This window comes from Eubalaena glacialis, chromosome 2 (assembly GCF_028564815.1).
Source record: "Eubalaena glacialis isolate mEubGla1 chromosome 2, mEubGla1.1.hap2.+ XY, whole genome shotgun sequence".
Lineage (NCBI taxonomy): Eukaryota > Metazoa > Chordata > Mammalia > Artiodactyla > Balaenidae > Eubalaena > Eubalaena glacialis.
In genome coordinates, this window is record NC_083717.1 from 173,447,838 (window position 1) to 173,473,272 (window position 25,435).

At 40.0% G+C, this 25,435-nt stretch overlaps 2 protein-coding genes across 3 annotated transcripts in view; one reads left to right on the forward strand and one right to left on the reverse strand.

Moving 5' to 3' along the window:
- The window catches only part of CEP128 (centrosomal protein 128), a 440,326-nt gene extending 435,186 nt beyond the window's left edge, over positions 1–5,140 (reverse strand). The window contains exon 1 of the mRNA XM_061182773.1: positions 5,118–5,140. The gene's annotated coding sequence lies outside the window, so the exon portion shown is untranslated. The remainder of the gene's footprint in view (positions 1–5,117) is intronic.
- A 15,736-nt stretch (positions 5,141–20,876) lies between these two features.
- The window catches only part of TSHR (thyroid stimulating hormone receptor), a 152,781-nt gene continuing 148,222 nt past the window's right edge, over positions 20,877–25,435 (forward strand). For both annotated transcript variants that reach the window (XM_061182774.1, XM_061182775.1), the window contains exon 1: positions 20,877–21,046. In XM_061182774.1, the coding sequence (XP_061038757.1) occupies positions 20,877–21,046 (170 nt within the window). The remainder of the gene's footprint in view (positions 21,047–25,435) is intronic.

Below are 25,435 nucleotides of genomic sequence, written 5' to 3' on the forward strand. Positions count from 1 at the left end.
CCATGAGGACATGCCCACACTATCCCACCGGAAGGTGTGGGATACGTGGTTGCCCCAGTGGCTTCCAGCTTGGATCAGCTGGAAGACCTGACAGCTGAGCTCAAACAAACGAGTCTAGCCAAGATAAGCAGACAATTAAAGTGTACTGTTGTATACCGGCAAGGTTTTATTTATTATGCAGTAAAGGCCAGCTGATATATATAGGTTACTAGTAAGTCATTTGATTTGGTTCAGAAGATGGTTAATTTCCTGACATTTCCTCTCGAGCCTGCTCTCCTTGAGAAAACAGGCTGGTTTCAGACTCTTCTAACCGTAGAAGCAAAAAAGGACAGGTTCATATTAGGATGCACAAAATGAGCATTAACAATTGATATAACAAGTGACAGGCCACCAATTTTTGAGAAAGTAATCATAAATATCAGTTGGGGCTATTTATGTGTTCCCTGTAACATTAAGGTTTTCAAAAGAAACATACTATTTCTTAAGTGTATTATAAAGCTTATTTGTTTTCTTCCTATTAGTTTTTCAAGTAGAAACAGAAACTCCTCTTGACTTTCCTAGTGAACAAAACAACATTAAAAATTTTAAGAAAGGGAAATATTTCTTATTGCTATTTATACCTTAAATTTGCATATTGCTTTATAGCTTACAAAGAATTTTCATTAGCATTTTCCCTTTTGATCTCCACTTGAATCCTATAAAGTTGGTATAATTACAACCCTTTACTTTTGTTGCTAAAGGAAAACAAAGTTTTGAGTAAAATACTTAGAAAAGAATCCAACTATAATAAAATACAGCTCAATATCATATAAAACCAGTTACATTGAAACAATTACTGCAAGTACATGGATGTAAACTCCAGTTAAGAACCTCAATTTCGGGCTTCCCTGGTGGCGCAGTGGTTGAGAGTCTGCCTGCCAATGCAGGGGACAAGGGTTCGGGACCTGGTCTGGGAGGATTCCACATGCCGCGGAGCGACTGGGCCCGTGAGCCACAATTACTGAGCCTGCGCGTCTGGAGCCTGTGCTCCACAACAAGAGAGGCCGCGATAGTGAGAGGCCCGCGCACCGCAATGAAGAGTGGCCCCCACTTGCCGCAACTGGAGAGAGCCCTCCCGCAGAAACCAAGACCCAACACAGCCATAAGTAAATAAAATAAATAAATAAAATTAAAAAAAAAAAAGAACCTCAATTTCAAAAACTTTCAAAAAACAAAAGTTGAAATAATAATGCTGAATAGCTATTGCTCTAACATCACAGCTTGCTATATGAAAATAACCCTACAAAGTAAGTACCATTATCATCATGATATGTAGATAAGAGGCTTAAAGAAGCTAGGTAAGGTACCCAAGGTTACACAGCTTCCAACAGCAGGGCCGGGTTGTGAGTCTTTCTTCAAGGCCCAGATTCCTAACTATGTATGTATCCCTTCTCATTACCACCGACACCATTCATAATTCAGGACTTTTCTTAACTCATTACTAGCCACTATAATGGTTTCTCTGAGTCTTTTTCTATCCATTCCAACCTTCACTGACACTCCACTGCCCATGTGATTGAGTCTAGGTTCTTGAATCAGAAATTCAAGACCCTAATCAAGCCACCCTTCTCTTAATGAAAGAACCATAGAAAATATAAGGCCTACATTTAGCTATTACACCAGCTATTCTCCTAGCACTTCCATCCCTCACTAATGTCATTAGGTCTGACTGAAATGCCGTCTGCTGTCGACCATTGCCACCTATATAAATTCCACCCATCTTTCCAGGTAAAGGTCAAATAATACCATCTCAGCGAAGCCTTCCATCTCCAGCCAGAAGTGATCTTTTCTCTGTCTGCATACTTATAGTTCCATACTTATAGCAAGACAATAATTAAACATGTCCATAATATGTAATTATTCCTGCCACAGAATTTTTTTCACTTTCTCAAATATGTTATGCTCATCTCACCATTATACCTATGCTGAATTCACCACCTAGAACATTCTTTTCACTCCTTTTCCTCTGGCTCTTACTTGTCCTTCAAATCTCAGTTCAGAGGAAACTTCCCCTAGAAAGCCTTCCTTCACTGCCCCCACCTTAACCCTGGGCCAAGAGCCCACCTTGGACACCAACTCCTCACAGCCCAGACATAGCTAACTGGCTGTTTACTTGTCTGTCTCCCTTCTAGTCTCTAAATCTCATCATAGACTCCATTTACTTTGTTCATGGTTGTATTTCAACACTGAGCATAGCGCCTGGTGTGTAGCTGGAATATTTTTTAATGAATTTACAATTAAATTCTCCTTATTACACTGTCTGATTAATCCAGAGACAAATTTCAAAGTACAGGACTTTGCAATTGGTGATTCTAATTAAATAATTGTTGGATGAAATAATTTTTGCAGTAAATAGCCTAGATTAATTATCTTAAGTCCTCAGACAATATGGATTGAACTGCAAAATAGTATAAATATGAATACTTGATATGTCTTGAGTAAACAAGGATAATCATTTCAAATTCATTTGAATGTGTTAAAACTTATAACTGAATCAAACCTAGGTTTGCTTGAATTATTGCAAATCACTTTCTCATTGTTATTTGCAGCTACCTACATTCCTCAATTATTATTTATTGGTACTATAAAGCTCTACACACTCCAAATTACCTAGGCTCTTTACTATCTGTGTCCATTCTCAGTACTGTTTTAATGTACCAATTGCCACTCATAAGCTAACCCATTTTTGCCATTTTAAAGCCTTCACTCTCCCACCATTGAGCTTTTTCCTTCTTCCTACAATCTATAAAATTATCTCTTTTTTTATTATTTTAATAAATTTATTTATTTATTTTCGGCTGCATTGGGTCTTCATTGCTGCGCGCGGGCTTTCTCTAGTTGCAGTGAGTGGGGGCTACTCTTCCTTGCGGTGCGTGGCCTTCTCATTGCAGTGGTGGAGCACAGGCTCTAGGCGCGTGGGCTTCAGTATTTGCAGCATGTGGGCTCAGTTGTTTTGGCTTGCGGGCTCTAGAACGCAGGCTCAGTAGTTGTGGCGCACGGACTTAGCTGCTCCGCGGCATGTGGGATCTCCCCAGACCAGGGCTCAAACCTGTGTCCCCTGCATTGGCAGGCCGATTCTTAACCACTGCGCCACCAGGGAAGTCCCTCTTTTTTTTAAATAATCAGAGTTCACTTGTTCCAAGAAGTCTGTCTTCACTAAAAGCCTAGTTCAGGCTTAGCCTTAATTCACCTATTCATTCATCTATGAGCTCATTCATTCATGAGTACCTGCTTCATGGCAAACACTGTGCATAAAGTAGATTTTAAATGTTCATCAGCTAAATGGATTCACGTAACCACAAATACTCCCATCTCCCAAACAATCCAAGTACCAGTATAGTACAGATATACATCAAGGGTTATATGAATTTCAGGGACGTGCTAATATCTGATAAAGACCTGATAAGCCTCTTAGGATCATTCATAATTATTAATAAGACACCAGAAACAAGGTTAAAGAACTAAAGTAAAAACTCAGAAAAATATTTGGATTATATGAAAACCAAAGAATTCATCATCTCTTTAAAAAAACAGAAAAAAGAATATTCCAGTAGTAAAAGGTGCACAGGATAAACAGGCAATTCACAGAATACGTGTAATATATTCTATTTCGCTAATTAAAGAATTGCAAATTAAAATAATGATATTCTTTTTTATCTGTTTTGTACCTGTGAAAAAAAGTTCTCACCACCAAGGGCACACCTTGCTGTAAGAATATTAACTAGGATAGCTTTTCTAGAGAACAATCTGGCAAGTAAAAATAAGTAACATGCACATGTTCTGACCCAGAGATTCTACTTCTATAACTATTTCCCTAAGAAAACAAAAGGAGATGTATGTATAAGATGTATGTATACTCTTAGATGTAGATGTAGGTAAAAGAGCTTCATTGCAGAATTATTTATAGTAGTAAAAAAAAAAAAAACCCACAAATCCACTGATAAGGGATACATTAAATGTATCTAGTCATTTGCGATACTATGTAGCAGTTAAAAGAGACAAGGTAAAATTTTATATGTACATTATTACAAGAAAGAAACACACTATAGAATAGTATGAATATATTGAAACATTTCATATTAGAATCAACCCAGTGACATTATTACATGGATTACAGTGAATGTACTGTAGGTTATTTTTATATTATTCCCAAATGTGTCAAGACTGCAGTTGAAAATTTCTGGACGAAATTATCCTAACAGGCCCCTCCAGCTCTAATATTCTTTAATTCTAAGAACCTTTTACACATTTATCTTAGACAAAGTGTTATTACAAGACCCCAATCGGTCTTCCCTACATGTTTAAGTGCCCTTTATCTAAATGCAACGTGAAAATGCTAAAGTGTCCAGAATTTTAAATCTATGATGCAAAACCTGAGTTAACACTATCCTCTTGATTATCAATGACAATTTATGTTGCATACATACACTTATAGAAATCACAGATACAGTTACCTCTTACCTCAATAATAACATAAAGACCATTATATTGATATCTTGGAAAAAAAACTAAGAAAGATAATAGAACCCTTTGAACATTTAAAGAGATGAATAACAAGAAACGTGGCTTACATGGTACACAATATAAAAATACTAACCGCAAATCAAACCCTATTAGAGGGCAATCAGAGACCACAGTGTGGCCTCTGTGTAGTGGGCAGGACTGGGATTTAGAGTCAGAAGACCTGGCGATGAAGACCACTCTTTTGGCTCCAGAATCCAAGCAAATCAAATAACCTATCTGAGCCTCAACTGCCTCATTTCTAAAATGAACAGAAGGATAATAAATGTATTATATACAACATGTAAAAGGTGCCTAATACAGGGCCTGAGACAAAATAGGTTCTCAAATACTTGCCTAATAGAAGCAGGTGCATTATTATTGCTTTTATTAAGGTATCTAGTTTGTTCCCCTGAATTTTTGTAATACTGCATGTACAACCATCCTATTTAATTTTGATACTGCATGTTAGAAAGGGGTTTCTTGCTCCTTAAAAGCCTATATGTTGCCATATTCTTTTCCACTATAAATATGCAAAAATATGTTATCTCAGAAACTCAGGGAGGAAGCATACTTACAAAGCACACCCCCAAAGCTCTGTGTTGCTGTCCTCTGAGCTCAGTGCTCTTCTTAGGCACGTATGTCTGCCTCCTATCATTTCTTCATGAGGTTCAGGGCAAAAGGCCTAGTCAAATGGATGATCTTGGTTGCCCCTACACTTTCCCCAAACCACCTACAGATAAATGAAACAAGGAGTAAAACACATCTACAACCTTAATTTTTTTTAAACAATTAAAGATAAAAATAAGCTCACCCTATGTACAGTTTGTGTACATAGCAGAGAATATATCACATCAAGTCAGAGAACAGAGAAAATGTTCCTTGGATCATGCAAAAGCCCCACTGAAGCCACAGGAATTCTTCACACCCAAGTGCCCAGCCAGTATACTCCTCACTGGTGACTTCCGCCCATACCTGGTCATGCCTTGGGCGGGCTAGATCATGTCGCAGTGTGAACTGTAGCCCAAGTCTAGCCAAAGGTACTATCCCTAAGCATGTCTCTCAGTGGGTAAACTAACTAAGGCAGGTAATGAAATTAACATGTTACTTCTGAATTTAATGGCCCGACTGTATTTCCAAGCCAGTAAATGAACTACACGCTAGCACTCCTAAAGGAAATATTTTATAAACTGCCCAGCTCTTCCTACATTTAGTATTGCAATTAAATAAGTAAAAGTAAAATGCCTTTGGTTTTAAGAGCTGTGGACAGAAATATTCTCAGTTCTTTGTGAAGCCTTTCAAAGCAGTCTGTAAGAATCCACTGAAAATTATCCACAGAACTGCTGGTTGTCCACAGAAAAAGTAGATCTGGGAATACATCTATCAACCACTCCAAGAAAAAAGGTATTCTCTTAATCAAAATATACAGTCAAGAGACAGTTCAAGTTGACCCAGAGGTCATGCAATGGCAGAGAGGACACAGGTATGATGCATGCTTAACTCTTTTAACAAAGCAGCTACTACCTTCATTCTATGAGTCACAGACACCCCCAAATTTCTCTGTGCCAACATGAAACTACCAAAATTTTAATCTTCTATCTGTGCTGTCCAATACAATAGTCACTAGCCATACGTGGCTAATGTGCTATAAATGTAAACTAGATACAATACTTAGTAACATTTTTTTAAGGTGTTCAGGATGTAAAATATCTCAAGTTTCATACTGACTGCAGGTGGAAATGAAAACATTTTGGATCCACTGTGCCAAACCAATTACTTAAAGAAATTTCACCAGCTCCTTTTTACTTGTTTAGTGTGAGTACTAGAAAATTTCACCTTGCAGTGTGGCTCACACTATGTTTCTATTAGCACAGCTCTGTATAGTTAATAAAAATAACTAACAAATACTGAGCACTCCCAATGGCCCAGGCCCTGTGTTAGATACTCTACGTAATACTTGGCACAAGGCTACAAAGCGGTTTTACAAGATGTCCGCGGAAGTGACTGAGCTCCATCAAACCGACAAAGGATGCAGCTGAAATTCAATGTCAGGTGTTCCTACGAAATAACTCAAATAAGGGGCTGTTAAACAGCTGACACTGGGGCAACTCCCATGTTGGCATAGGAAAGACAAGTCATTGATACAGCGTTACCAAGGGTAGCAAATTTTTGTGACGCTAAAACATGTACAAAACGTCCAATTATATCCCAGGCCAGGCAAGTACACGCCAGAATGAGGCCAAACTCCTTGACAGCTCAAGCTTCACAGCTGCTAGTGGCAGGACAAGCTGCTCTCAAAAAGAGAACAACGAAGTTCAAACTCCCTGCATAACTTGACCAGGACCTGACTGTGGACACCCACGCCGAGGGAGGGGGGCGTTGGGGTGCCAGGCACGCCGTCTCCCCCAACTTTAGCACATACACCACCCATCCACGGCCCTACCCCAGATCTCCGGGCGGCTTTGGCGTCCCCACCCCTGGGACGAGGGGAAGCGGGACCTAAAACGTCTAGGATAGGATAGGGAAGTGGTAAAGAGCAAGGGGACGGTTGGGCGCAGGTACCTGAGACAGAAGAGGACCCCAGGTCCTTAATGCCGGATCATTGCCGAGGCCCCACCCGGCTCCCGCGGCCACCAGTGACCCAGAAGCTGTAACTGACTGGACGCAGCGACGCAACCGACTCTGCTCTCCCCAGACTCGGAGCTATGGCAACTTGAACTAGCCGCCCAGCCGCAGCAAGTGTACAGTGCCCCGCTGCTACCACTTGGCCCTCTGGGGGTTGTAGTCCGTCTCATGCTCAAAAGCAAGGAGTTACCAGGGGAGATCGGCCCCAAAAGAAACTGCATTTCCCAGGATGCCATACGACTGGCCTTGGAGTGACTTTTCCGGAAGAAGCCGAATTAGCTGGCACCTGAGTCCCTCGGCCGCGCCCTCTTGCCCTGTTCTTTTTTTTTTAAAGGGCCAGTAACTCCTATAAGCGACAAACACCAGATAATGAGTTAAGAGAGCTGCTTTAGCCCTGACTCTAGCATAATCAGAAATGTCTAAAATATTTACTTTGTAAAAAATAACAAAAAAAATCTAAGTAGCTGCAATACTAACACAAACTATGTTTCTTTTACTCCTTGGGGAACAGGGAAGCATAATTTCCAGCACTGAAATGTAAAAATTCCCTTAATACCTGGGCCCAATGTCTTTTCATTTCTTTTTCTTTTTTAATTTAATTTAATTTATTTATTTTTATACAGCTGATTCTTATCAGTTATCTATTCTATACATATTAGTGTATATATGTCAATCCCAATGTCTTTTTCTAAAGGCTCACAAATTCTTAGAACTGGAAGGGAACAGGGAAGATTATCTAATTAAACCTTTTAGGCCTAGAAAGAGTAAGTGACTCGCCTAAAACCACACAGTTCATTAATGGCAAACCCAAGGTATATGAGGCTGTCACTTCATGGCTGCTGCTACCTCAGTCGTTCTAGAACATGAGAGAGACATATTCCACTCAGAGAAGTCTGTTTCAGTCATGAAAAGGTGATGATAAAAACCTCGACAAAAAATCGAACTCTGGAAAAGCTACGAAGACGGGGAAAGTCAAATTAGTCACCTGGAGCTTTGTTCCCTTCTGCTCTGCCAAAAAGACCATTGATTCTTTCCTCCTCAAGGCTAAGGTCAAATTTTACTTTACCTGTGAAAGCTTTCCTGACTACCTCAAGAAGAGCCAGATCACATTTTTTAACTATGCAGTTTCCTTATTCTAATAATTCTGTACCATAATTATCCATTTCCCAGTTGGTCTCTTCCACTAAATTCTAAGTCTCTCCTGTGTTTACAGGATCTTAACCTATTAAAATTGTTATTTCTCTTCTCAGCCTTTCCTCACTTCACACTCTTCCTTCATATTTCTCTCTCTCTCTCTCTCTCTCTCTCTCTCTCTCTCTTTCTCTCTCTCTCTTTCTCTTTCTGTCTCTCTCTCTCCCCCACTCCTGCCCAGGCATGCATGCACACAAAATCATAAATAATATATATTAGAATTATTCAAATATTTTCTCTGGACAACACTGAGGTAAAGTTTATTTTATAGTCAGCTTCAAAATAAAATAATTCTTCTAAAGATCTACCTATGTACTTGCATCTATCTTCAAGCTATTTGCTCAAAGTTGTGTTCAAAAATGTGCTCCACCTGATACTGAAATTAAGGTGATTCAGAACAGCCTTAAACTTGCTCCATATGCATGTGGAAGCATAATAATTACTCCATTTATATGTATATATGTTTACATGTTCACATATATTTGATTTTTCAAAACAAATATATCATTCATTTAATTCAGCAAATGTATGCTGAATCTTTCTATGATCCAGACATTGTATTAGACACTGAAGATGCAGTAAAGATGAGGAGGTAAACAATATAGTCTCTGCCCTCATGTTACTCAGAGTCAAGTGAGGGGAAATAGATTATTAAACAAATTATTACAAACCCAGGTGAGAGTACCACATAGGTTTCTATAGATAGACATAAAAAAACTTCCTGAGGAATTGATATCTGATTAACTGCAGGAAGAATGACTACCAAAAAAAGCTAATGTAATCTTGGGATGCATTAATAAAAGCTGATTTTTCCACAACCTCTCTTCCCTGGTTCAACCACATTTAGAAAATTGGATTAAATTCTGGGGACCCCATTTTTAAAGTGATATTAACAAAAAAAAAGCAAAATCAGAGGATACAACTGGGACTGATGGATAGAGAATCAGATTTGAGTTCAATATGACGAAGAAATTTTAAAATACATTATTAAATTTATAGCACCTTTTGTCATATGGTGTGCTCTCAATACACAGATATGATATCCAGAAAAAATACAGTGAAGTCAGATCATAGACTCTTTCTCCTTCTTAACAAAAGAGATAAAATAATAAAGCCAACTTAAAAAAAAAAAGATTTTACACAAAATGTGCCTGTAACTACCAAATGACCTTAATTGCTTTTAACTGATATGGCGGGCACACATTATCCAACCCCAAAACCATAGTCAAGATGAATCACCTGAATTTAGAGGTGGAAAAACCCACAAGGATTACCACCTGCAGTGCATAGTCTTTTTCACAAACAATGTTAATAGAGTCACAGAGAGGTTACATGATGTATTTGGTTTGCTAGGACTGTCATAATAAAACACCACTGAATGGGTGGCTTAAACAACAGAAATCGATTTCTCACAATTCTGGAACCTGCAAGTCCAAGATCAACACATCAGCAGGTTCAAGTCCTCCTGAGGCCTCTTTCCTTGGCCTGAGATGGGTTTTCTCTCTGTGTGTCCTCATGTGGCCATTTCCCTGTGTGGGCAGTTGCCTGGAGTCTCTCTTCTTATAAAGACACCAGTCACATTGGATTAGGGCCCCACCCTCATGACCTCATTAAACCTTATTACCTCCTTAAAGGCCCTATCTTCAAATATTGTAACATTGAGGGTTAGAGCTTCAACATATGGGATGGGGGAGCACAGTTCAGTGCATAACACATGATTTCCCCAAAATAGTACCTATTCAGGATTAGTGTCATCAGTGATCCTCCCACCACACAATACCTTGATAAAATTAGATGTGGTGGATATTTTTTACATACCTCACCCACATTTCCCCTTTACTGGGAATGCTCCTACCCATAGCATTGGGCTCCTGAAGCTTTGTTTATATTATACAAAGCCCCTATCTCTCTGACCATGGGTGGTTGGACAAGGGACAGATACTTGAAATAATTTGGGCCAATTATGCTCTTTATCCTTTAAAACTGGGACTCAAGCATTTAATTCGTTATGTGAATAGTCTTGATGTACAGGTACAAGCTGAAGTTGTCATAGGGAGGTGACCATTTTCAACTGTGTTCAAGGAGAAACAAAAATCTAATCCACAGAGAAAGAGAGAGAGAAACAAATGGGTAAAGCAGCAGGAGTAAACTGTGCAGCCCCAGAGGAAATAAGCTTAAGAGAAGAGGGCCTTGCTTCCTGACAACTTCCAAGTTCCTGGCTCCAATCCCACTTGTATTATTAAAAGTGTTATTCCCACTTGTATATCCTGTACTTGTGACCCAGGATACACTAGAGGCAGCTGGAGGTGGTTAAATGCACAGATTTCGGAGCCAGACCACTCGGGTTCAAATCTTAGCTATAATACCTATCAACTGTGTGACCTCAAGCACATACTTAATCACTCTGTGCTTTCAATTCTTCCTCTGCAAAATGTGGATGCTAAGAATAGTACATAATGTGTAGGGTTGTTTTGAGGAAAAAATTAATTAATTTGTGTGAAGGATTTAGCCCAGTGCCTAGCCCATAGTAAGCAGTCAATACAGTTTAACTGATATACACTATGATATCCTAAAATGTTAGTTCCATGAACATTGGGACCTTGTTTATTGCTTTGTTTTAGGTACTTAGAATGAAGAATAGACCATGTTGTCTTGTGATGATTTCCCTTTTGAAGCTTAAGATAAGTTCTACTGACTAAAATTCAAAGAGCCTTGACTAAGATTACACTGGTGAAGCCTAACTGTCCAGCCTGTGAGATTTGAGGTATTAATGTCACATCTAGTTTTTCTGAGCAATTTCATCAAAAACCGTTTTGAACCACACCAAATATTAAACATCTAGATGGGCTAATCAATAAAGAGGTTGTGGGATGAGGCTAGCCTGAAAGCATTGACATGAACCTCACCGCCCAACTCTGCTGTTGTGTGGCAGACAGAGGCAGTGGTATTTCAAGTAGAAAGGGCAGAAGTTTGTCCTACCCATATCTTGCAAACTCATACTACTGTGAAATAACAGCAGAAAACTGATTATTTCTATGTGGCAAGAAAATATATTTGAAATACTAACCAAATTCTCCCCAAGTATTTTCTTGTCCCCTTGGCTCCCTCACCCACCCACCTCCATTTCAGCCAGCTAAGCTGTGCTGTGCTTGTGGCTCAGAGAGGGGATGTGACCACAGGAAGCAGAAAGGGAGAGGAGGCGAAAGAGAATAAGAAGAAGAAAAAAAGTAGCCTCTTCCTGACTCTCGAGCATTAAGCCTAGAGATCCTCAGATAAGACTGGCTATATAATTTGTGAGGCCCAGTGCAAAATGAGAACATGAGGCCCTGTTCAAAACTGATTAAGGATGTCAAAATGGCAACAGCAGAGCATTAAACTAAGATCAAGGTCTTTCTGAGTGCAGGGCCCTGTGCAGTTACACAGATTACAAACCCATGAACCCAGCCCTGCTTTCAGAAAGGAAGTGTGGTATAAGCAAAGAATTTGGAAGCAAATATGAACAAGAGAAGTCCCCACAAAAGAAAAGCTATTCCTGACTGGAATTATCATAAGAAACAGAGAAGAGAGCCCTAGGATGGGAGGTTGGGGGTTGAGGGGCAGACCTGATGGAGTTGGAGGAAAGCCCATGTCCATAGAGCACTCAGCCTCCACTCAAGCAAGTACCGTTCATAGCCTGAACCTAGTTGTCCTGCCCATTGGCATTAGGGGAGGATGTCCCTTCAAAAAGCATGCATTTTGCCCAGTGATTTTCCAGCCCAAGTAATGACCATCTGTACCATTAGACTTTGCTCGGTTCTGTCAAGCCATCACAGATTGTCAAGCTCCCTCATAATATCACAGGACAATTATAAGTCCTAAGAAGGAAGATGGATCACCAAAGTGGGATGCTATTGGTAAGGTAAAAAGGAAATCCCCAGCATCCTAATTTGTTAGGACTGAATGAAACTACTCAAAATTCTCTCTGAACCAAGACAGTGGTGAAAGCCACTCTCTTTACACCAGCATGAGATGATCATAAATGGTCATTGACTCTCTTTTTTTTAATTATTATTGTTATTTTTATTTATTTATTTTTGGCTGCGTTGGGTCTTCGTTGTTGTGCGCGGGCTTTCTCTAGTTGCGGTGAGCGGGGGCTACTCTTCATTGCAGTGCGTGAGCTTCTCATTGCAGTGGCTTCTCTTGTTGCAGAGCACGGGCTCTAGGCGCGTGAGCTTCAGTAGTTGTGGCTCATGGGCTCTAGAACACAGGCTCAGTAGTTGTAGCACACGGGCTTAGTTGCTCCGTGGCATGTGGGAATCTTCCCAGACCAGGGCTCAAACCCGTGTCCCCTGCACTGGCAGGCGGATTCTTAACCACTGCGCCAACAGGGAAGCCCGGTCATTGACTCTTTATGCATCAAGTTTCAAGATAACTGCAAGTCTAATAAGAGTTGAAATAAAATATAAGATGTTGCAAAAGTGGTATCGCCCACTACTCCAGAATCATCTTCAGCCATTCATTGTGTAGAAGCACTGTTGATCCTGTAATATTCTTTCTAGCCATACACTTCCTAATTATAGGTATTTGTCACTGTCAAGAACATCACGAATATAAAACAGCAATTTTTATGCATTTAAATCAAAATGAAAAACTATTAATGTACAAAACCAAAATTGTAAGACATTTTTGTAACTAAATAATATAGCCTATGTTCCACTTTAATAGGCACCTTTTGAAAAAAGACAAAACACACAGAGTAATTCATCGCTAAGTACCACTTTCTGATATTTGAACCATGCTAATGGTCGTCCTACATAAAGGAAAATGTAATGTTCTATAGCCATTTGCATTTATCTGTTGTATTTTAAAGGATTTTTTTGTGTTTAATGGATCTGAGTGCAAACACTTCCCTTTATTTAAACTGATTCATCTTCTCATCCTGTGTGTTTATTTGCCCCAGTTTAAAAGTTATGCTAAGGAAAGAAAATTGCTTTATTATCATACCAATTTGTTGAGCAGGCTATTAGAACATAACCATTCGCTGAAGGCTTGTTCTAGTTTACTAAATTGAAACTGGTTGACATAGGAAATTTCACCTACATTATGATCGCCACTAAGCCAATTTTATGCTGTCTAAATCTTTTAAAATGTTACAGGGCTTCCCTGGTGGCGCAGTGGTTGAGAATCTGCCTGCCAATGCAGGGGACACAGGTTCGTGCCCTGGTCTGGGAAGATCCCACATGCCGCGGAGCAGCTGGGCCCGTGAGCCACAATTACCGAGCCTGCGCATCTGGAGCCTGTGCTCCGCAACAAGAGAGGCCGCGATAATGAGAGGCCCACGCACCGCGATGAAGAGTGGCCCCCACTTGCCGCAACTGGAGAAAGCCCTCGCACAGAAACAAAGACCCAACACAGCCATAAAATAAATAAATTAATTAATTAATCAATTAAAAACAAACAAAAAATATTACTACCGTGAACATTCTAAAAAAAAAAAAAAGTTACAGATTTCAACATACCATTTCTGTTCCCAATAAAGATGGAGTAGGAGAGACCAGACCTACCCTACACCCGAATCAAACAAAAATACAGGCAAAATATATGAAACAATGCTTTTCAAGACAGTAGACATCAGACAAAGAAGGGCAGAGAGATAGGAAACAAATAAGGTAAGCCTTATGATTGCCACAACTTACTGCCTTGAGAACATTTCCTGGGCGTGGTGCAAGGAGAAGGAACTCAGGAAGAGCCCAGCAGATGCTCTGAATTGAAAAAACAGAGCTGAGAGTTGGGGAAGACCAATGTAGCTGGAGCTTGCAGAACAAACCGGACTGGAGAGAACCACATAGAGAGAAAACTTCAGAGAACTCCATGGAGTGTTCAGTAGAGTATGAATCATCACATTTATGTGAAGAAACTGAGGCTGGAGACAGAAGCACCTTACAAGACTGGAGGGAAAAGTGCCTGTCACTCACAGGACCAGGAATAGTGACTATTCCTACCTGCCAGATTGAAACACCTCATAATTCATGGAACATTAGGTAGAGTACTCAGAAGAGTCTTATCTCAGGGCTGGGGAATAATTAGCAACACATTAAATGCTACTCTGGTCCCACCTAACAAACCTTGAAAGCAAGATTCCAAAATATCAAAGTTTCCAAGTAATTTAATCATATCTGACAACAAATCTCAACTTTATGTGAAATCAAAAATTCAGTACCAACAAGGTTAAAATTTACATCAGCCATCCAAATAAGGTTATCAGGCATATAAAGAAGAATGAAAATGTAACCCATTTAAAAAAGAAAAATCAACCAATCTAAACCGACCCAGAGCTGACAAAGATGTTAGAATTATCAAACATTGTTGGGGGTTGAACTGTGCCCCCCAAAAAGATATCTTGAAGTTCTAACACCTGGCACCTGTGAATGTGACCTTATTTGGAAATAGAGTCTTTGCAGGTATTCAAGTTAAATTGAGGTCAGAGTGGATTAGGGTGGACCCTAATCTAATGACTGGTGTCCTTATAGGAAAAGAGAAATATGGACACAGAGATACACAGAGAGAACATCTTGTGATGATAGAAGAGAAATTGGAGTAATGCAAGCCAAGTGATGCAAGTCAAGGATTGTTGGCAACCATCACAAGCTGGAAGAGGCAATGAAGGATCCTTCCCTAGAGCCTTCAGAGAGAGAACACCCCTGCCAACACCTTGATTTTGGACTTCTAGCCTCCAGAACTGTGAGTGAATTAATTTCTGCTGTTTTAAGCCACCAAGTTTGTGGTTCTTTTGTTTCAGCAGCCCTAGTAAACTAATTCAGACATCAAAATAGTTACTGTGATTTAGATGTTCAGAAATTTACATAGAGACAGGGAAAATATGTTAAAGCCCAAATAGAACTTCTAGATATGAAAACTTTACCTGAGATGAAAAATACACTGGTAAGACTAGTGGCAAATTAACTCTTTCAGAAAAAGAAAAAAAGAATACTGAATTTGAAAACATAGCAAAAGAAACTGTCTAAATGAAAAATAGAAAAAGAAAAGTTTCGATATAAAAAGCATCAATGAGCTCTTTGTGGGACAACTTCATTCAGCCTAATGTAAGTGTCATAACTGGAATCTCCAAAGGAGTAAAGAGAGATAAGGGGATAGAGAAAGTATTCATACATGAAGAAATAAAGCCTGAAATTTTTTCAAATTATAAAATTTGAAAACCCTAAATGCACAAATCCAAGACCCTCAAAATATTGCATAAGAAAGATGAAGAAAAATACATCAAGGCACATGATAAAATGACTCTTAACCAGTGATAACAAAAGTCTTAAAAGCGTCCTGTGGGAGAAAGAAACATGTTGCAAAAGAACAAAGAAAAATGACAGATGATTTGCCCTTGGAAACGATGCAAGTAACAAGACAATGAAGCCATATTTTGTAAGTACTGAAAAGAAAAAATACTGTCAGTCTATGACTCTATACTAAGCAATGATACCCTTTAAAAATGAAGGCAAACTAGCACTTCTCAGACACACAAAACCTGGCATAATTTATAACCAGAAGATCTGTACTACAAGAAACGTTAAAGTCTTTCAAGCAAAAGCCAGGTGACGGTAGAAAATACGGCTCTACATGCACTCAGGAATGAAGACTAGAAAGGATAACTAAATGAGTCTTTTCTTATGACTTAAATTTCTTTGAAAGATAACTGGTTATCTTAACAAAGATAATAAGAACGTATTGTAGAGTTTAGAGCTTATGCATAGGTAAAATGTACGGCAACAGAAGCATAAAGGCCAGGAAAGGAGAAATGGACGTAACACCGTTATAGGGTTCTTAAACCATACATAAAGCAGTGTAATAGCAGCTGCAGGTAGACTCTGATAACTTAAAGACATCCACTATAAACCCTAAAGCAGGCACTATAATAACCAAACAAAGAGTTATAGCTAAGAGTCAACAAAGAAGATGAAATGGAATCATAAAAACTCCTGAATTAATCCAAAGAGGTTAAAAAAAGAAAAGGAAAAAGGGATCAAAGAACAGATGGGATGAATAGAAAACCAGGAGCAAGATTACAGACTGAAACCTAATATCAATAATGGCATCAAATGTAAATGATCTATACAATCCAAATAAAAAGCAAAGATTGAAAGCAAAACCTGCTTTCAATCTGCTATTTATAAGAAATGGCACTTCAAATATAAGGATGCAAAGAGGTTGAAGTAAAAGTATAGAAAAAGAATAGCATGGTAACACTAATCAAAAGAAAGTTGGATTGTCTCTATCTATAACATAAAAAAGTCAATTAAAGAGAAAAGGACATCACAAGAGATAAAAAAGTACATTTAATAATGATAAAGGCATCAATTCACCCAGAAAATAAAAGAGTTCTAAATAGTTGTATATTTAATAGTAGAACTTCAAAACATATGAATCAAAAACTGATAGAAATACAATGGAATAAAAGACAAATCCCCAGTCATAGTAAAAAAATTTTAGTACCCATGTCTCAATAATTGACATAACAAGTAGACAGAAAAATCAGCAAAAATATAGACGACTGGAACAACACTATCAACAACTTGATCTGTTGTCATTTGCAGAACACATTCAGAATACACATTTTTTTCAAATACTGAACATTTGTCAAAATAGACCTTATTCTGAGTCTCACTAAATCTAAAAGTTCTCAAGTCATACAAACTATGTTCTCTCTCTACAGTGGAATAAATTTAGAAATCAATAACAGAACAATATGTGGAAAATCCCCAAATATTTGGAAACTAAATAACACACTTCTAAATGACCCAGAAATCAAAGAAGACATCAAAAAAGAAAATTAGATAGTATTTTCAGCTGAATGAAAATAAAATTACAAGATATCAAAACCTATGAGATGTCTCTAAAGCAGTACTTATAGGGAAAATCTATAACGCTATACAATATTATTTTTTAAAAAGGTCTCAAATCAATGACCTCAGCCTTCACCATAAGAAACTAAGAAAAGAAGGGCAAATTAAACCCAACAGATGCAAAAGAAAGGAGATAATAAAGATCTGAGCAGGTATCAATGAAATAGAACATAGAAAAACAATAGAGAATCTATGAAACAAAAAGTTGCTTCTTTGAGAATATTTATAAAATTGATAAACCTCTAGACATACTTATCAGGAAAGGAAGAGAGAAGACACAAATACCAGTATCAGGTATGAGAGTGCTGACATTAGAACAGATTATACAAATATGAAGAGGATAAGAGAATATTATGAACACATTTATGACAGTAAGTTCAAAAATTTAGATAAAATGGACAAATTCATTGTAAGACACAAACTGTTAAAGCTGCCTCAGGAAGAATTAGATACACTGAATAGCCCTACCATCTATTTTTAGAAATTTAATTTGAAGTTAAAAACCTTCCAACAAGTAAAACTCAATGTCCAGATAGCTTCACTGGTGAATTCTACCAAATAACTAAGAAAGAAGTAATATCAATTCTACACAAACTTACACAAATTTGAAGAGGAGGGAATATTTTCTAACTTATTCTATGATGGCAGAATTAGCCTATACAAAAACTAAACAAACACATTACAAAAAAGAAAATAACAGTTAACATCTATGCAAAACTCATAACCAAATTTTAGAAAATTTAATCATAAAATAAATTAAAAACTTAATATCTCATGATCAAGTGGGGTTTATCCCTGGAATGCAAAATGGGTTTAACATTCAAAAATCCATCACTTTATTCACCACATTAACAAACTAAAAAAGAAAAATGCTGACTCATCTTAACAGATGCAGAAAAAGCATTTGACAAAATCTAATACCTATTCCTGATTAAAAACTCTAAGAAAAGGAGAATAGAAGGAAAATTTCTCAACCTGATAAAAAGCATTTATGGAAACTGTATAGTTAACATCATATTTCATGATGAAAGAATGATTTCCCCCATATGATTAGAAACAAGATGATAACTGCCCTTAATCTTTCTACTCAAAATTGTACTGGAGTTTCTAGCCTGTGCAGTCCAATAAGAAAAAGAAATGAGAAGCATCCAGATTGGAAAAGAAGTAAACGATCTATACTCAGACAATACAATTCATCTATGTGGATAAATTGGATGGAATCTACGAAACAGCTTCTAGAACTAATAAGTGAATTTCGTGATATTGCAGCCAAGCTATCAGATAACTGCAGCCCTAGCCTCATTTTGTTTGCAACTTCATGATAGACCTTAAGCCAGAGCATCCAGTTAGACCTCTCCCAAATTGCACCACAGAAACTCTGAGATAGTAAATGTTGTTTTAAGCCAAAATTTAACATTTTGGGGTTATTGATTATGCTGCAACAGATAGCTAATATAGCCATTGCCTATTCATTCATTTAACATTTATTATTTCCTAACTCTGAGCTAGGCACAGTTCTTGGTGTTAGGGATACAGTGGCCAAAAAAAAAAAGCAAGGTTCCTGCTTTCATGGAGCTTATATTTTGATGGGGATGGGAGAGCAGCAAGAGACAGGCAATAAATGAGTAAACTAATTAATAATAATAACCAGAGATAAGTGCTTTGGTGAGTAATATGATGGGGGGATAGTTACTTAAGAAAGGTTTTTCCAGAAAAACTTAAGATATTTAAACAACAACTTGAATGATGTGACGATCTGGGGACAAATTTTCCAGGCATAGAGTTCAACAATAGCAAAGGCCCAGAGGTGATAATAAACTTGTCTCTTTCCAGGTCCAGCAAAGCGATGGTAAGGGCCGGATCTTGAAAAACAGGAATCAGCAAACTTGTCTTCTAGGTCAAATCCTGCCCGAGTCCTGTTCCAGTACAGCCTACAAGCTAAGAATGGCTTTTACATTTTTAGAGGGTTGTATGAAAAAGAAGAAGGAGAAGATGTGACAATGATCCTATGTGGCCCACAAAGCCTAAAACATTTAGGTTCTTCACAGGAAAATTTCTTCACAGGAAAAGTTTACAGGCACCCACAGTAGGATTTCATTGGCTGGTATAAAGAATTTATACTTAATTTTCTTTAAAAATTTTTTTTATTTCTTCTTTTTATTGTGGAATAGTATTCCATTGTATGGATGTATGACTCTTTGTTTATCTATTACCTAGTGGAAGACCATTTGGGTGATTTCCAGTTTGGGGGGATTATGAACAAAGCCACTACAAAAATTGAAATACACATATTTAAAGTGCACAGTTTGATGGATTTTGGCAAATGTATACATCCACTCATGTCCAGTCTAATCAAGATGTAGAACATTTCTATCAATATAACCGCCATGAGTTCTCTGCTGTCCTTTTCCAGTCGATCTCCCCTAACCATTATTCTGATTTCCTTCACCATAACTTCCCCCCGCCGTCCCAGAAGTTCATATAAATGGAACCATATAGCATGTGAGAAGATGCTATATGATGCTATATGCTTCTTTTACCCAAGAAGAATTAGTAAGCAATTGAAAGCTTTTGAGAGGGAAATTGGCACAATCTGATATTTATTTTAAATTATCTTCTTGGCTACTGTGTGAAGGATGATGAGTAGACAATAGTGTGCCCCTTAAGTATTCTTCTTCTTCCCATCTTCTGGGGGGATATATGGCTCGATAATATTCCTGGCCAGACCAGAATTTACACGTCGACTTCAACTCCGTATCGCAAAGCTGGATTCAAGAGTTCCATTCAAGGCACTCGAACAGTTTCTGCCGTTCCCGGTTCTCCCGGAAGGTGGCGCCAGAGCCCAGTTCCTGCCCTGCCTCGCCGAGTCCGCGCGCTGCAGCGAGAGCCGGACGCCGCCGAACGCCTCCAGACGGCTCCCCGCGGCGATTTCTGCGCTAGTGGCTGCGCGCCCCCAGCGGTCCGGGTTTGCGCTGAAGTTGGGGAGCCGTGAGGATCCCCCGTGGGTGTCGCGCCCCGGCCTCGGCCGCACCTCGGGCTGGCAAGCCACGTGTGCCCGCCTCCGACCCTCGGCAGAGGCGTCCTAGGCCAGGAGGAGCTGAAGTTCTGCGGCACCGGCGTCCGCCCCGGGACGGTCCTCTCGGCTGCAACTTTCTCTGGATAGAGGGTGCGTGCGGGTGGATCCCGACAGGCAGCGCTTTGGGGAGGCTACCCACCCATGGGAAGAGGTGGCCCGTTGGGTTTAGAGCCGAGGAAAGGAGGGGGCGTCTAAACTAGGCTTTGGAGGGAAGTAATGGGAGGGGCGCGTGAGGCAGGTTGGAGAGCGGAGGGGACAGCCCGGACCGGCGCTGATTGTCAGGGAACAGACGCAGCGGGCTGAGTGGCTTGGGGCAAGGAAAGTGAAGTAAGTAAGCTTGTTTGGGTGGAGGGTTGCCTAGGGAAACGGAGCACTTGAGAGCCTCTTCTTTCCCCTCTCCAGCCTCCTCTTTGGTGCTGAAGTCACGACCCCATCGATTTCTCCTTCCTCCCACCCCTCCCGCTCTCCTTCAGCCTGAGGGAACCCGAGGCGCAGAGGGCTGAGAATGAGGCGATAGAGGAGGATGAAGACATAGCCTTGGAGCCCCGAGGACAATGAGGCCGACGCCCCTGCTGCAGCTGGCGCTGCTTCTTGTCCTGCCCAGGAGCCTGAGGGGGAAAGGGTGTCCTTCTCCGCCCTGCAAATGCCACGAGGAGGACGACTTCAGAGTCACCTGCAAGGATATCCACCGCATCCCCAGCTTACCGCCCAGTACGCAGACCCTGTGAGTACCTGGGAGAGGAGAGGGGAGGACCCAGGGGCCAAAGTCAGCTGGAAAAGGTGGATGGAAGTGCACAAAAAGAGCTTGAGAGGGTTGTGTGTGCGTGTGTGTGTGTGTGCGCGCGCGCGCAATGAGTAAAAACTCCATCGACCAAACGTGGGATTGCTGCCGCTCGAGTTACTCATAACACAGAAAAAGTTAACGAAATTTTAGTACAAGATGAAAAGTGAGAGTTGTTCTTTCTAAAGAGCTGCTGTTCTGCACTTTGCCTACTCCCAGCTCTGGCTGAATCTTAATTTTACTTAAGATGCAAATAAGATTAATAGCAACTCAAACACGGATCCTTTTGATCTTATTTTGGGTGATGAAAATTGCAAAAAAAAAAAAAAGGGTTTCAACTTTTAATCTTTCTAGATGGGAGATTGCCTTAGCAGGTCTCTTGGTTCATCAAACAGTTGACAAAAATTTAATCAGGGCTCTTTTAAAAACACAGTCATCCCTCGGTATGCCTGGGGGATTGGTTCCAGGACCCCTGTGTACACTAAAATCCGAGGATGCTCAAGTATAGCATTTGCATATCACCTATGCACATCCTCCTGTATACTTTAGATCATCTCTAAATTACTTATAATACCTAATACAATGTAAATGCTATGTAAATAGTTGCCAGTGTGGGGCAAATCCAGGTTATGCTTTTTGGAACCTTCTGGAATTTTGTTCCCCCGAATATTTTCAATCCAGTGTTGGTTGAATCTGCAGATATGAAACCTGCCCAGATGGACGGTCAACTGAATATCCTTTATACTTTGTCTGAAACTCACTTTGTATGAAGTGTCTGAGTTACTTACTCAAATGTGAGATACCCACTAATGTAGTGCATCCAAAAATCTCCTTTGGGATTGGCATGGTAGAGGTATAAAGAGATGAAACTTCATAAAGTACATTTTTATCTGCGTGTTAAATGTTACCAGATTAGAAACTTGATGTCAGATGAGTTTTGTGTACGTCTGTTCCTTAACAGACATTGAGATCAACGATTGAAAGGATAATTGTAAACAAGGGAAGAAGGCTTTCTTGGGTGATTAGAAATAGAACAGTAGGACAGAAGAGTAAGACAATCTGGTTTTACTATTTACTTAACTGGTTAAACCCAGTTAAGGTACGAAAGCTCAGGTTATTAAAGAAAATGTAGGTAAATGAAAAGCAATGGTGAAGTATTTAAGATTTCCTCAAGAATTCAGCTCACAGGGACATTCAACAGTGAGTTATGAACGTTTCGGACACAGGTGTGTATTTCGATGCTGCGATATCTCAGTTTCTTATCTCACCTGGATCAATTAGTGCAATAACATCCAGTGAATAACATTCATTCTCGGGCTTCCCTGGTGGCGCAGTAGTTAAGAATCCTCCTGCCAGTGCGGGGGACGCGGGTTCGAGCCCTGGTCCGGGAAGATCCCACATGCCGCGAAGCAACTAAGCCCATGTGCCACAACTACTGAGCCTGCACTCTAGAGCCCGCGAGCCACAGCTGCTGATGCCTGCATGCTTAGAGCCCGTGCTCCGCAACAAGAGAAGCCACTGCAGTGAGAAGCCCGCACACCTCAACGAAGAGCAGCCCCCGCTCCCCACAACTAGAGAAAGCCTGCGTGCAGCAACGAAGACCCAATGTAGCCCAAAATTAATTAATTAATTAATTAAAAAAAAATAAAACATTCATTCTCCATGCTGCCACTACAGAATAAAATACGTTCTTATCCTCTTGATTAAACCCCTGCATTGACTCCCCATGTCTCCCATGATAAAACTCTTTTGTACAACCTACAAGATCCTTTAAGACCTAGCCCAGTCTTTCAAACCTCATGGCTCCTACTCTATCACACTTTCCTCTCCTACTGAACAGAATTTCTGGCACTTTCCCCAAAGTTCTTTGCTCTCACAACTAACTGCCTATGCCTTCCCTTCCACATTCTCTTCCCTCTGCCTAAAGCAACTTTTCCCTTTTCTTCATCTGGCTAATGCCTACTCCAAGGTCCAGATTAGGTGTCAACTCCTTCAGGAAGCCTCTCCTGGCCCATGACCCCTAGGCTGGGTGAGCTGCCTTCTCCACAGCATTCTGTGCATTAACCCTGTCCTAGCCCTTACACACAGCTTTTCTGTAACTTGTTATTTCTTTGAGTGCCTGTCTAAGCAGGACGTGAGCTTCTCTAACACAGGGAGCCTGTCATTCAACCCTGGAACTACTTTGATGCTCAAAAAAAAGCTTGTTAGGTGAATGAAAGAACAAACAAATATGCTGGTCTCAGATTGTCCGCTGTGTGTGGGGAGAAAGGAGGCCAGAGACATCACGACTTCAGAGTCTTCTTTAAAGGGAGCAGAACTTCAAGAGTCATTGAAGAGAAACGTGGTTCTGGCAGTGGAAGGGAAATTGGAATCATTCTGTGTATAGTTCCACCAAGTGATGAGGAGACAGGTAATGTCAGAGAAAGCAATGAAATCAGAGTCAGGATACACATCTCTTCCTCCCTCTCTCACTAACTGTGAAATTAGGTGAGATAATTTATGTGGCAGGACCCAAGTCTCCTTCAGGGTAAAAGGGAGGGTTCCATTAGGGTCTTTCTGATGCCTGTGATGCAATGAGAATAGTCTGAGGGAATCCACTGAATCACTGGATAAAGGCAGTAGTGGGGAGACTCTGACCTTGAAAACAGTGGGAAGGTGGGGGGAGGGAGGGCAGGAGGGGAGCTATTCTGAAGAATGAAGTTAACCTGAGATAGAGAAGAGAAAATTGATGAAAAGTATAGGTTAAAGAGCATGCTAATTTGAACAATGACCACAACCCTGGGCAAAAGTAGCAGAATGATTTTCAAATCTTTTGGGGGCAGTAGAACTCTTCTGTGAAAGGAAAGCTTATGAGAGAAGTCAAATATGTAAAGCTAACAATCATACTGTGCTTATTCCTGTTCTCAGTACTTTATACCAACTCACCCATTGAATCCTCACAAAATCCAATCTAGTAGACGATTTTATTACTCTCATTTTATAGATGAGAAAACTGAGGCACAACAGAAGTGAAGCTATTTGCTCAGTGTCACACAGCTTGTAAGTGGTACTGCCAGGATGTGAAATACCGCAGAGCTGCACCCTGAACCCCCTGCTTTCAGAGGAAAATGCGTCTCACCCTGCCAGCTCTTCCCCAGTATGGTCGTGAGGCTTTGGAGAAAAATGTTGGAAAGCTAGTGATGTCCAATAAGCCACAGACAACCTTGGGGGCTATTGTCCCTAGAAATATGCAGTAACTCAAAAAATGGGAGGTTAAGAGGAAAATAAAACAAGGAAAGAAAGAAGGAGGGAAAGAAGAAATTGGGAGGGAGGACTGGGACGGAGGGAGAAAAAGAAAGACTACATCTATCGTACAAGGCCTTCCCTGCTGGAGCAAACCAGATCCTTGTCATTAAAAACCTGTTCTGAGTGGTAACCCCTTTTCCAAATACAGATGCTGTTTAACCATTGCCTAGCCATTTTACAAATTACTATGGTGCAATTTTCCCTAACCCTTACCTTCTATCCACATAGTATGGTGCTGAAGGGTAAAGAGATTGCCTCTTTCTTCACCACCCATACACCTGTCACATGGGCTGGGTGGGAGTTATACTGTTTATGGTTCCCACTGAAACAGTGGTTCTGAATCTTTTCTTCCACTTCCCCCCTCCAAATGGGCATGATATACTCTCTTTATAACAGTGGTTCTAACTAGGTGAGAAGCGAGGGAGAGCTGGTATCACTACTCCCCGGTAGAACATTCTAGAATCTTTGATATACAGGTAGTCTGAAAAAATTGCTCCTTCCAATTGAGAATTACTGATTTAAGGGAACGTTAATGAAGCAAGAAGAATAAAATTAAAAATTTAAGTTTTCATGTATAATTATAGATCATATTACCTTAACACCAAGGATAACAAGATTGACCCATCACTCTCATTCAGAGAGTTGCCATTTGCTACTTCTATGTATAAGAGACCATCCCTTCTCTGAATGAGGAGGTGGATGAGGTTTGACGGCTGTTCTGGATTTGTGTGGATTCTTCCTCAAGAAAGTGCTGCCTTACCTCGCCTTGTCCTTTTAACCCACCTGCTTTTAGTTTTATGATGGTGACAATCATTGCCTCCACCCCCTCCATCCCCCGCCTTCCAGAGTCTAGGGCTTCAGTGAAGTAGTGGTTTGTCCATCACGCACTTGTGTGCCTTCAGAAATGTTTCTGAAGGAGTTGTAGCTATTGTTTTCGGGTTCTGGATTTTGCTTCAGTTTTTAGTCATTTGCATTCTGTATCTGTGTCTCTAATTGATGGCCTGTCCTAGTGTCTTCTAAACTGAAGATGGTAACTCACCATCTTCA